At 38.7% G+C, this 13,736-nt stretch overlaps 2 protein-coding genes across 2 annotated transcripts; both read left to right on the plus strand.

The window, feature by feature from the left end:
• The first annotated feature begins 1,124 nt into the window (after positions 1 to 1,124).
• On the plus strand, positions 1,125 to 6,240 carry LOC120347911 (uncharacterized). The gene is made up of 5 exons (XM_078118083.1): positions 1,125 to 1,211; positions 2,375 to 2,611; positions 3,150 to 3,407; positions 4,141 to 4,339; positions 4,948 to 6,240. The coding sequence occupies exons 1-5, from the start codon at positions 1,181 to 1,183 to the stop codon at positions 5,111 to 5,113; spliced, it is 891 nt and encodes a 296-aa protein (XP_077974209.1). The 5' UTR covers positions 1,125 to 1,180; the 3' UTR covers positions 5,114 to 6,240.
• A 1,644-nt stretch (positions 6,241 to 7,884) lies between these two features.
• LOC120328881 (uncharacterized) lies at positions 7,885 to 13,109 on the plus strand. Its single transcript, XM_078118112.1, has 5 exons — positions 7,885 to 8,906; positions 9,808 to 10,029; positions 10,775 to 11,038; positions 11,318 to 11,483; positions 12,194 to 13,109. The coding sequence occupies exons 1-5, from the start codon at positions 8,870 to 8,872 to the stop codon at positions 12,357 to 12,359; spliced, it is 855 nt and encodes a 284-aa protein (XP_077974238.1). The 5' UTR covers positions 7,885 to 8,869; the 3' UTR covers positions 12,360 to 13,109.
• The last annotated feature ends 627 nt before the right edge of the window (positions 13,110 to 13,736 follow it).

Genomic DNA, 13,736 nt, shown 5'->3' on the forward strand with positions numbered 1-13,736 from the left:
TCTGTGATAAAATATCAAAGACTACAATTTCATAGTGCAATATAAATTGATTGCACAGTGATACCTAGGTATCTAGGTAGATCAAAACATTCGAGTCAAAGATGATGCTGTATTCTAACGGAAATTCGGATCTCGAATACCCGAACCGAGCGGAGCTCGCGGCCGAGTGAGATGACAATTGTGTGTAGTTGAGAGTTTCCAAATCGTCAATTCGTCTTAATAAGAAGCGCTTAGTAAAGTAAAAAAGTTTCCAAAAACCTCGATAAGAACATGCATTGAATGTTCTATTTTTATTTTATGCTGCAATTTATCATCAAATAGCTTCAACTGTATGGATGCAGTTGTTCGTTTTAGTTGTTGAAAATTAATAGGCATCACAGTATGACTAAAAAGTTGTGCAGTTCGCTCACTCATCGGTGACTGATAAAATGGCCCGCGTTAGCAAATGGGTTCGTCACCCCTGGCATAGAAGCATAAATGAATTACCGAGTTAAGAGTTCATTGAACCGGATATACCCGCTTCACGAAGACGATTCATTTTTCATAGAAGACGATACAATAATATGACGTCACTATGATACAAGGAAATCATTGTTCCAGCACACTGTAATCAAAATAGCAGGCGCTTGTAACACGAGTTAGTAGACACGAAAGATAAGACAGGTACAGTAGCTTACGACATAGAGGCAGCAATGGAAGTTAAGTCAGGAAAATAAGGTCTCATTTCTTGTTGTTGTTGACTTGCTGTTAGGGGGAGGGGATTGTTGTTGTTATTACTCGCTTTTCTCCGTAACCATACGGAAAAATCTATTTCAATTTCGAGTACTTGAATACTCTCAGATTATTTCAACAAGCTCAGTAATGCGTTTCATGTCAATAGATTAGAGCATTGCTCGCTTGTCTGGCTTTCAATCTGTAGTTACTAAAATACATAGAATTTCAGTTCAAACTCCAGAGATTTTGACTCGGATAATTTTCAACTATGACCCCGACCACTAGTCTCAAACCAGCAATTAAGCCACCAGAAAGATTCTTTCGTAGAGAATTCTCTAAATACCCTCCCTTCATCTACAAATAGTGCACGGCATTGTTAATATTTACATATTTTTTTTTATTTTAGGACTTGGTAATACAATACAAATCCGCGTTAACGCTAATAGCTCATTACCAGATAGCAGAAATGAAACAAATCATTAACCTGATGTTAATTGGTAAGTTTGTTAAATATTTTTAAGTCGGCTTTCTTCTACTATTAACAAATTTCACTAGAAAGTTTATAAGAATTGACTTCACCTCCAACATAAAATTTTTTTGTACTTCCTGCTTACGTCACCCACAATTTCGTAAAACCAACGGTAGAACGTGAGGCTATATAATTAGTAATCATCCAGAATGGGTTAAGGTGACGAGTGCAGATTGCGCTGTAAATTTATAGAGTCAAATCATTTCTAATCCGAACTCTAATTGAATAAGCATAATTTTTTTTTTAAACGTGGCGGTTGTGATTTTCTCAAATCCCACATTTTTGCGTTAGTGACGTGTGCTTTCCAGTGGTGGGATTCAGCCGGTTTGCACTGGTTCTATAGAACCGTCTCACGGAATTTTATGAAATCAGCGAACCGGTTAGCATTATTCAGTTTATCTGCTAAAAAATATGACTTTTTGTAATAGAACCGGCTGTAAAAATATGACTTCTGTGATGGAACCGTCTGACAAAAAATTTGAATTCCATCACTGGTGCTTTCTACAAAATATCCCCAAATTCTTATTAGCAAAAAAAAAATTCAAATGATGAAAAATAGAAAAAATTTATCTAGAACCGGAAGTTGGGGAACATTCATTTCGAAAGTCATCAAGTTTAAAAATGTTGAGAGCGACTCAAGAATTTCAAAATCTGGACCTGATTACAATAGCATTGAAAATGGCAAAGTTAGACTCTTAGCACGGCAGACCCGGTCGCTTTAGGATAGCACGTATTAGAAATAAATAGATATCAGTGACCGCTTGTCCAGATCCAAATAAAACCCAAAATGAACAAAAAAAAACATGTTTTTGGTATTTCTGGACCCCACAAGCATTTTCTGTCCACCGACCTCAGTGTCTCTCATCACCGTATTTTACGGCCCTGCGCGCACCTTCAATGAATTGCTTAGATTGGGTTTTGTCCACCCATAAGGCAAACCAAAGACGCATAGGTTTTTAGGGAGTATCGGGTTACCGTACAAAGCTCATTGAACAAAAAACTCCATATTTTACTAGTTTTAAGTGTGGACAATAAAGCACTACATGTGCACACACTACATGTGACTTATAAGGCCGTTTAAAACATAAATGAATTTAAAGTGCGTCATGTCGTATACAATTTGTTTCCCAGCATTGCTCGCATTTTGTGCGAGTGGAGAATGGAGATATAAGACGTTAAGAGATATGCAAGGGAATATTACATACAACGACTTCAAAACTACTGATCACAATGACTTGAATCCAATTACAGAGTATAGCGACAACCATGTACTTTTTATCCACATTAGAGATGTTTCTATGTATCGATGGAAGGTCGGAAACTTCGGATATAAATGGAAAGAATGTACAGCGGATTTGTACCTGCCAGGTAAAACAGCTTATATTTGGTTTAATATCAACTAGGCGCGTCGGTGTGGCTCGTCGTGCTAAGCGTTGGGAATACACTCGCCGCCGGACCTCTGATTACTCTGCGTGGGTTCGAATCCCATGCGGGGATGTTTATGTGCGAGGGGATTGCTGGATGGTTCATGGCAAGCGGATTATGGCTTCCTCCACCATCAAGTCCATGCTTCCGAAAACAAATAACTAACTAATCCCATACCCGACATGAAATGGTAACCGACAAGAGGTCGTGGTTTGCCATACGGTCAAGCCATCTTATCGGCTTTCCTCTCCCCCAGAATAAATATGTAAATCCTATCCTAACTACCTAATTCGCCTAGTTCACATCGTTGCAGTGATTTTATATTGGCACCAATTCCAGACCTACAGGCTTCATATGAGTTAAAGTCACTGCAACGGTGTGAAATGGTGCCACTATAAAGGGTGTCTCGAAAATGCCATATGCACATTGTCTTGACGTAACAACTCGCTGAATATATAAATGTCATCTTCCATTCTGTCAGATATTTCGGGAAGGGCATCCATCTGTTTGACCCCGAAAGTAAGATGTTTATTCTACCAACCGATTGGATGTAACATAGGAAGTAACTTCGATTTTGTGACGGATTTCAACGGCTTCGAATGCGACAAATACGCGTGGTTTGTTTTACCAAAATTACCATCGACTCTCAAAATATACAAACGGTGGGAAGGCGAAAACGTTGTTCAACTTCAGTACAAGTATTTCGAATGCCTGAAAAAAATCTCATCGACAGTGACCGGTAGGCTTCCTATTTTTCTATTTTCATTTTGTTATATCAACGTTTTCCTACCGGGGGGATTTCAATCTCGGGTAGTATTTGCTAATATTCCTCAAAATTCTTACTATAATGCTCATATATGGTACTCCCGAAGTATGTGAACCAAGAGGGCGGACACCGGAGAATGTGTATGAAGTACTAGGTTAGGGATAGGCCATAATTTCATTCCAATTTCCCTTATTTTAGTTCTATTATAAGTTCGGGGACTAGCCAATGTACCTCAAATTATGGCCTAGCCCTAACCTGGTACACATACTACGTTTCGGTGTTCGCCATCTTGGTTCATATACTTCGGGACTACCCATTGCTGTACACATAAACTACTTAAATAGTACAAAAGCCCGAATGCGACTCGTGCAAGCCTAGCTAATGATTTATGAACAATTCAACAAATAGTAGTTTTTATGCATAGGGAGGGAAGAATATAAAGTTCAAAAATGGCCGAAAGGGATAATTAAACGAAAAAGGTGAGGAACAATCCGCCTCGCCATTCACTCTTGCTCCATAGTCCTCGCTGCATGAGCTGGCCCGACATTAACTATTGCGGGGGAACGAATTGCCCAAAGTGAAGTCTGGGTAAAGATTAAGAGAATAATTGAAGATTTTGCAATAGAAAATTCGTCTTTAAACAGAAAACCTGATTTTAAAATTTTTACCGCCATCACTGAATAAAGGTAAGTATATTTTACGACAGACGCATCAACCATCGCAAATCCTGATTCCACGACACTTGACTACGATCACAGCGTGTCGACAAATGAAGAAATTGTGAAGACGGACAGCGGGGCGCAGATGTTTCAAGGCAAAATGCAAATGACTGCTGGACTTTCGATCGCCGTTGCTTTGCTTGTCGTATCTTGGGTGGTGTTCGGGGTCGTATATATGCGAAACCGGTAAGTATTTTTTAAGTGAGTATCAATCTACCAATAAATTGCACCCAACACATTGCTGATGGATGTTTCTCCGAACATCGCTTTCTCGTTTATTTCCGTAACAATGACCAGTCAGCAACGTCGTTCATATTGCAATTGGTGCAGCCGCTCAGACAGATATCCAAGCATGATTATAAGCATTGCCTCGTTTTTGTGGGTTTTGCGCGGTATTCGTTACTTTACAGTTGTGTTTCCAAAAGATATTTGTGAATTAAAAGTGAAGAGATGCTTTGATACTTTTCTTTCCCAATGCTTTGATACTATCCTGTTATTGCCCACCGCAATTTTGTCCCATTTCGTGGTTTACTTAGATTAGGATAAGTTTTCTCATCGATGTGCAACTTTCGATACAGGTGGGGCAGATACAAATAACTGGGTGAAACCGTGCACCGCGCCATTATTTAACATAGGCTTTCTAGTAGTTGCCACTTGCAGGAACAAAAATTTTGGTTGTTGATCTTATGACATGCGTTGTTCTCTTTGCATAAGCTAGCTGTTATGGCATTGTAACGTCATAGGCAGAATCGGGTGTAGCCTAAGCTCTTGAAAAATGATATATTTAACCTCAGGTCAAAGGCCACCTCACGCAAACCGGATGTCAAAGAAACTGAGGCGGAAGAATCAAACACCCGGGAAATCGTGGTCAATGCAATATATGGAGAAAATTTCGAAAGAATGGGAGACGATTCGCAGCAGACTAGCTCGAGTGCTGTGTATAGCGTGGTCAAGAAATAAAGAGTCATTTGCAATTGCACGGTGTACACTAACGGCTTGACGTCTGATGCATCGCGATAAGCGATTGAGACACCTTCGCCATCGCACCTCTGATTACCTTGCGCGGGTTTAAATTGAGCGCTCCAGAAGTGTATGTACCAATATGGAGGTAACTAATTTTGTTTGCCGTACCTTTAATATAACTAAAATAAGCAAAATCGGAATAAAATTATGCCCTAACTCTAACCTGGTACACAAACTAAGCGAGTACCAAAAATGCATCATCTTGTAATTTACTATGTTCTATTTCAAGCGAAAGCCAAGCCAAACTCAACGATAGAAGTGTCATTGTAGTAGCAAGGTCGACAAAAAACCGTAGCCAAAAATATAACTTCATCATTAGCGGAGGTTCTTACCACACTACCGCCATCTAGTTATTTTTTTGTTATAGCTATTTCTGTACGTCTACAGATACTGGTACCGGTATATATAAATTCTATAGGTAAACCATATTTGTGAAACAATTTTCGTCATTATTTATGCCTTTTTTGATCAAATTGTCTGTAGTATGATTTATTTCCTTTTATATATCGATATGGCTATTTCCCAGAAAGTTAATATAACGGCTCAATCATATAGCAAGGCAAAGCCTTTCATCCGGTTACTAGTCAAAGTCCAGTTATTTCAGTTGTATTTGATATGAAACTGCCGGTTTTTATGTTTGGGCTCTGTTTCTCTTTTAATGTCTATTAAACGTGTTTGCTTGTTATCTGTGAAATTTTGTTGATTTTACTGAATTTTTTTTATTTTGTTTCAACTTGAATATATAATTAATTGAACGGCAATCACCGGTTTAATTAAATCAAGGTGAGTCGAATCGAAGAGTAAATTATTCCAATCGGTTCAGAGCAAAATTTTAAATCGCCGCCATCTTGTTTTTTATCTTCTCGCCAATGGTCGAGGTGAATTCCCCTTTTTTTTCATGCAAGTCATATTTTTTTAACGCAATTCTCACATATAACTATTTTCTGTAGTGAGTTATTGATAAAACGTGTTTGTTATTGTGTGTGAGTTGTCAGTAAACTATCTGAGTGATGTCTTCTATGTTTTCAGTAATTCATTTGTTGAGAGGACCAATTACAATAAAAAAGTCGCTTACAATTATATATTTCCAAGTATTCGAGATTCGATTCAAAAAAAATATTCGATTCGGTTCTGAAATCAGAAGGTATTCGAAAATGCCCAGGCCTAACTCATACCCGACATGGATTGGTAACCAAACGAGAAGTCGTGGTTTCCATATCGTTACGCCGTTTTATCGGCTCTCCCCTTCACTTTGATAATATGAAATTCCTTCATTGCTTACAAAAAGCCCAACAAACGAAAGACAATAAATGTCACCAAATTTTAACAAATTCCAGTTAATTTACTTTGAAATAATCCAGTCATCGCGAATGACTCAGCTCTATGTCATCACAGCAACAGTCATCGACCACGTCTGATTAAGAGTAATTCTATGATCAATTCTCGAAGGCTATGAGGAACGCACAAAAGATAATTTCCGATAGAACGGTTTAGGAAGTCCCACGCAATGCACCACATAATGTTTGCGAATAGAGCAGAGTATAGACTATATAGACAGATGTACATCAGGCTATTTGGATGGGGATTGTGAGACATTGCTTATGATAGGAATGCCACTAGCCTCGTAAACAAGGGCGGGGCAGTATGTTCTCAAGCTTTTTATATTAGGGGGGTAGGTATTATGTTTTTGGTGATAAAACTATTTTTAACCTATAAAAATGTGTTACGTATTTGACTGATCGTCTTCACCGGCATATGAACCACTTTCTGATTATTTGATTACATTTTTATTTGCGTTAAGAATTGGTGTATGCTGTCAAACCTGAAAATTAGGGGGCTGTCTGAAATTTTAGAGTGTTCACCCCCTATAAAGGGATGTAAAGAAATTAATGGGGGAGGGCACGATGAGCTTTCGCAATGATGGTCCTTATAGTAGTGTCATGCTATACTGTTTTAAGTTAGGGCAGATATATATTGTGGACAAATGGTTACAGTCACATTTAATTAACTTGAAATTAGTGTGAAGTCATCGCAAATGTTACATAGTGAGGGTCTGCTCGTGGAAAACCGCTTGGTAGTACCATAAAAAGCATCGGATGCCCAGCTTATGAAACATCGCTTTAGACTGGCGTTGTCGGACATGTCCGCGATTTTAATGGTCAAATTTGCGTCAGGGAGAAATGTTAGTGCTTTAAATGTCAGAGATTTTTGAACATCGTGCCACCCTGCTACAGATCCTTGAGTTTTCAGATATTGCGCGTCCGCGAAATTGATTTCAGAGATATAGATGTCATAAAAATTTGTCAACGTGCCAAATTAAAATTTTGTCAGGGATTTTGTTTTTTCAGATATGGCAACGCTACTTTTGACCCAGAGGCATCACTTACCAGAGATGTCGAGTTTCAATATTACTAGAATGCTGTAATAATGTGTAATAACCTCTTGTTTGCCAAGACTGTTAAGATGCGGTCCAACAGGGTAATTGCATTTAAGCCTAAATGAATCACCGAGTTAAGAGTTCATCGAGCCCGTTTAACATGAATGGGACTCCCGAAGTATGCGAACCAAGATGGCGGACATCGGAATGTAATATGTGTACTAGGTTAGGGTTAGGCCATAATTTTAGGTATAAATACTACGGGAAGCTCTTGGCTAGTCTTCGAACTGATAATAGGACTAAAATAAGGAAAATTGGAAAAAAATTATCGCCTAACCTGTTACCCATGTTACGTTCCGTTGTCCGCCATCTTGGTTCGCATACTTCGGGAGCACCAGACGAAACCTTATTATGACGCCAATATTGTATACGGAAATCATTGTGCTGTCACACTGTAATCAAAATAGCAAGCGCTTATACCACAGGGTACTCGTCATCAACGATAGGTAGCAGAGTATGAATGTTTTCCCGAGCATAGATTTTCGTAATAATGATCAACCAGCAATAAGTCAACAATGTTGTAACAATTGCAATTTGTACAGACGCTCAGACACTTCTTTAGCTCAGACAGATAGGTATTCAAGCATGGTTGTAAACATTGCCTCGTTTTCGTGGTTTTCCGTGTTATTTGTCAATTTTCAGTGGTGTTTTCAAAAAATATTTGCAAATCTAATAACTCTATTGTCATATACTGTCTTCAGAGAAGCTTTGCAACACGAGGTTGTCTTCATGAACGATAATGTAGTTTGTACAGTTGCTGGCGACGGCTTTCTATAATTCAGTATATGTAATTAATTGGGATATGACAGGGTGGGCAAATTGCCGTCCGGATCCGGCCCACCGGAGTATATCATCCGGCGCCTTTGCGTCTGCCGATATTACGACTATATTTTTTATGAATATAAATTTCGGTTGAAGATATCTATGTAAATAACGTCATAATGACCCCGATTGTTACATGGTGCTTATTATTATTATGTAAACGTTAGCCTTGCTGTTGGAATAACTTTTGTAAATAAACTGTTTTATTCATAGTTTTTCATATTGAGTTTTTCGACTCCGGCCCAGTAACCAAGTATATTATCCAAAACCAGCAAATAAGTCACAAGGAAGATTTCTCTGTATAAAAATTTTTATCCGTCCTTCACTTATGAAAAGTGCACGACATTGTTAATTTTTACATCTAGGACTTCGTATTACAGTACAAATCCGCGTTAGCGCTAACAGCTCCTCAGCACAGTTTCCAGATTACTGAAATGAAACGAATAATTTGCCCGATGTTGATATTTGTTGGTAAGTTTTGTTGAATTTTCGTTGACTTTGTTTCCTGCAATATGACCATTAACAAATTGTAAGAATTGACTTTACTTCATCGCCAAAATACGAGTACTCCCTGTTTACGTCATTCAACATTTCCGCGAAGTCTACTCAAGAAAAGATCAACGTACGTCATATTGTATTGCCAAAACTTTGTTGCAAAGTTGAATGTCGACTTGACATTTCGCGCATTTCGTAAAGCTCCAGGACACGCTTGCCATAGCTCAGATGATTACTAGTCTATGAACCATACGAAGCCTGACATGAGAAAACTACGGCCCGCGGGCCAAATCCGGCCTGTTGGGTAAATTAATCTGGCCCACCTGATGTTGCCACAACCAAACTACAGCCAAATTTTAATCTTTTAGCTGAAAAATTGCTCAAGGAATTCGTTGAGATTGCGATTAAATTCAGTTTTGACACGTGGCTTATTGTTTTCCGCATTTGTTTTTGTAACACTGTTAATTTTGTTCATGAGATGTAACTTATTAGGTCACACTTACATGACCCGCCAATCTGGGTGGGAAAATTTTTGGATACTCCCGAAGTAAGTGAACCAAGATGGCGGACACCAGGAACGTATTATGTGTACTGTACCAGGTTAAGCCATAATTTTATTCCAATTTTCCTTATTATATTTCTATTACGAGTTCGGGGACTAGCCGTAGTTCGATTTGTACCTTAATTTTTTGGCCTAACCCTGACCTGGTACAGTATCTCCGCCATCTCGGTTTGACATACGGGAGCACCAATTTTGGGGCCCTTATGCGAAAACCTTGCTCACCCCTGATACAAAGCTGTGGTCAGTGGTAATGGACTTTCTTCCATGAATGAAGAAGGACTACAAGTTCTGATATTGTTTTTGCTTTGTTTGCAGCATTACTTGCAACTGGGGTGAAAGGAGGCCTGGTTGAGTTGCGCAATCGATCGGGAGAAGTCACATATGAAAGAGTCGACGCTACTAAATACAATACTTGGAAATTTCCTCCTGATTATAATAATAACCACGTGCTATTTATATTTATCAAAAATGTTTCGATGCATGGATGGATATCAAAGAGAAACTCCACGGGCTGCATTGGCAGGTTGTATTTGCTAGGTACGCTGTATATTTTCTTGAACATGATTACATTCCTTCCAGTGATTCACAACCTTTTTGGTGGAGCTCAATGAAACATCCAAAGTCTCGAAAATATCCCGAACAATTATTATAATTACTTATTATTTTAATGGTCTGAATTATATAAATATGAATATATATATATATATCCAGCAAACCAAACTTACTTACTATTACTATTACTTACCAAACAAAATGATACTTAAAATATAGCAAGTGTTATAACAGTTCCAAACACTTTAGGATTATTACATTTAAACAATATGCGTATGGTAATATAGTCAAGAGATGGGCAAACAAATCCGGCTCGTTGGGTAATTTATTCTGGCGCCCCTGATGCTGCCACAACCAAACTAAAACCAAATTTTAATGTTTTAGCTAAAAAATAGCTCAAGGAATTTGTTGAGATTGCGATTAAATTTAGTTTTGGCACGAGGCTTATTGTTTTCCACTTTTGCTTCTGTAACATTGTAAATTTTGTTCATAAAATTTAACTTTTCACGTCACACTCACATGGCCCGCCAGTCCAGATGGGCAAAATTTTTGGCCCCCAGTCAAAAACCTTGTCCACCTCTGATATAGACTCTTGGATTCAAATGAAAATTTGCTGTACTGGTGGTTGGAACCACTGGACATCCCGAGTCCACTTCATCGCAAGTAAGCTGCATCGCATTTTGTTTTTGTCTCAAACTAACTGCAGCTGGAATTAAAACAAACTTTTCAGGAATAGCAGGGACATGTCAAAACACCGAAATAAAATGTCTGTTCTATCAACCTGTCGGATGCATTTTGAAAAACACAGCCAGCATATTCACAGGACCGCATATAAACGGCGTTGCCTGCGACAAGTATATATGGTTTCACCTGTCAAAAATGCCACGGTCTTTTAGTATATCTGAATGGTATTACGGTGAAAAATTCGTTCAAGTACAGTACAAGTATCTCGAATGCCGAAGAAATGAAACGGAATACTCAACAACGGTAACCGGTAAGTGAACCAGCTTTTGAGACCTGAATGGTAATATAAAAATTATTATTTATTTCAACACCGGGCATAGGTTTACTCCATCACCCAAGTCTACCAGTGGTTAAACGACAACACTATTCATTACGGGTCGTACATGAGTGTAAATCAAGAATGGGCAAGGTTTTCGGACCAGGGGGCCGGTGGTCGAGGGTCAGTGGTCGCATGAAACTCACTTATTATTATCATTTTAACTGAGGTCTCGAGTACTCCTTTACAGAAAATTTATATTCTTAATTACAGACTCATCTACCGATCAGACTTCTTCTGTGACGGCAAATGACGTGACAAGCGACAATTCACCACAGATGCTCAATGGCAGAACCGAACTGATTGCTGGCCTGGCAATCGCCATCGGATTACTTGTCATGTCGTGGGTGGTGCTCGGAGTCGTGATTTTTCGAAACCGGTTAGTAAAATTACCATGCTTTTGTATCATCCTGTTATTGCCCCACCACTAATCCAAGAAAAAATAGGGATGAGGCAATAGCAGTATGGTAACCGTGCTTTTAATATAGGTTTTGTGTCTACACTTGGAACTAGGCGCTGTACGAGCATGGGGGTTAAAGGTCGAACCCTCCCTCCTTTCGAAATGTAAAAAAAATTATTGTATCATACATAGCGATTTTTCGTAGCCTGAAACGCTCTTAAGACGCTAAAGACTCTAGCCGGATCCGCTTGATATTACGGTCTAACTTGGCCATTAGAAATTTCCTCTCTACGAAAAATCTTGAATGAGATATTTAGAGCACCCTCATTTCCTATCTGTAATATGAGGCGTTTGTGAAGAAATAATGTAATTCTATCCTCAGACTATTTGACGTAATTATTAGATCTTCGTGTCCTTTTATTTGAGCATTGATTCTGTTATTAGGTAAATTTTACTGACTAATATAGGGTAGATGGGTTATACCAGTCTTTGAGTGAAGATTAAAAGGGTGCACCATTCAATAAAAGGTTGACAAGCACTGATCCACGGCAATTAACTGGTTAACTATTCTCTGTTTTGAAGAGTTAACAGAACACTTCACACTCTCATGGGATAAATCTTAAAATGCGTGATGAGCACTGCAGATTCTGGTGTAGCCTAATCTCTCGATATGATATATTCAATCTCAGGTCAAAGGCCATCTCACGCAACCCGGATGTCAAAGTAACTGAGGCGGAAGAATCAAACACCCGGGAAATCGTGGTCAATGCCATATATGGAGAAAATTTCGACAGAATGGGAGACGATTCGCAGCAGACTAGCTCGAGTGCTGTGTATAGCAGGGTTCATAAATAACTAGCTTACAACTTCCTTACCAGACATATGATCCAGCCGTTGGCTCTTTCCTTGCCATGGAAAATTATGTAATAATGAACGCCAAAACGTAGCTACTCTATGTTTATTCGAGTAACACGCATACCCATACTGCCCCCGTTTTTATATATCTCGCCTACTAAGAATAATCCCCAACCAGTCTTGGACGATGTACAGGATTAACTGATAAAGCAAAGCGGCTTGATATGTAGATATATCACATTTTAAGTGTAAACTATGCAATACTATTTTTATCGGGTAATATTTACGTTTCAGAAAATGATATTTAAATAAAATTTTCAGTTGTATCGTACATACAGGGTCGTAGCCGGAAAGTGGATTTTCAAGAATGTTGAGTCTCTTTTTTACATTTCAAGGGGGGTGGTTTTGACCCTCAAAGGCTTGTTGCCACATTCCGACGCTACCGCTTTCAAATTTTATTAATGCCGTTATTGCTACTTTGGAGTGCTATAAATTTAGCCAAGTCGGTACTGTATTTCGATGAGTAAATGAATATCTCACAGATCCCATTAGTTTCTCGCACGGAGTCCTGGGACTTCGTATACACAATTTTTACTTCGGGAACACAATATTTTACAGTCAAGGATCACATAGATTGAATTTTTTAAGGTAAAGATGTCTTTTTCATTAGCAGTCACGGTCAAACAGAAGTTTTTAAAAGGCTCGAAGTTTGGAATTGGGTGTTTATTTTCCCGACTTCACAGCATAGTCGTAGCCAGAACAGATTCCTGATTCAGACATAGCTTCTTACATTAAAGTTGGGGTCAGTGGCTGCTTATGCGTAACCTTGTTCGATGCCAAATTCGTATAAATACGTCGAGTAAAAATAACGATGTCGGGATTGGCGGATCACCTACTAATCAGTTTGAGTATAATAATATTATGGTTATCGTCAGTGGTGTATCTACCTAAAATGGCGTTCATGGCAAAGTTTGAAAATGCAAATTTTAGTTATTACCAACATTTTGCGATTCAAACTTTTGCCGAAGGCGCTCCAGAAGTGTGTGTACCACTACGAGGTAATTAATTTTGTTCGCCTACTTTACATCAAGTTGCATAAAGAGACTGAAGCCTATGGGCGGGGCTATATTCACTTGGCTAACACAGACAGTTCCCGAACTCGTAATAGAATTAAAATAAGAAAAATCGGAATAAAATTATGCCTGAACCCTAACCTGGTACACACACGACGGGAATACCAAAATAAGAATTTCTGGACTCCTCGCCATGACAAAGTGGTCGTTTGGGGCTTCCTTCATCGCCAAGTTCATGAGTCTGGAACAAATTACTGGTTTACTATTCTCAAGGACGGATCATGGCCTTTAGAGGCCCTAAGCA

Source organism: Styela clava, chromosome 11 (assembly GCF_964204865.1).
Source record: "Styela clava chromosome 11, kaStyClav1.hap1.2, whole genome shotgun sequence".
Lineage (NCBI taxonomy): Eukaryota > Metazoa > Chordata > Ascidiacea > Stolidobranchia > Styelidae > Styela > Styela clava.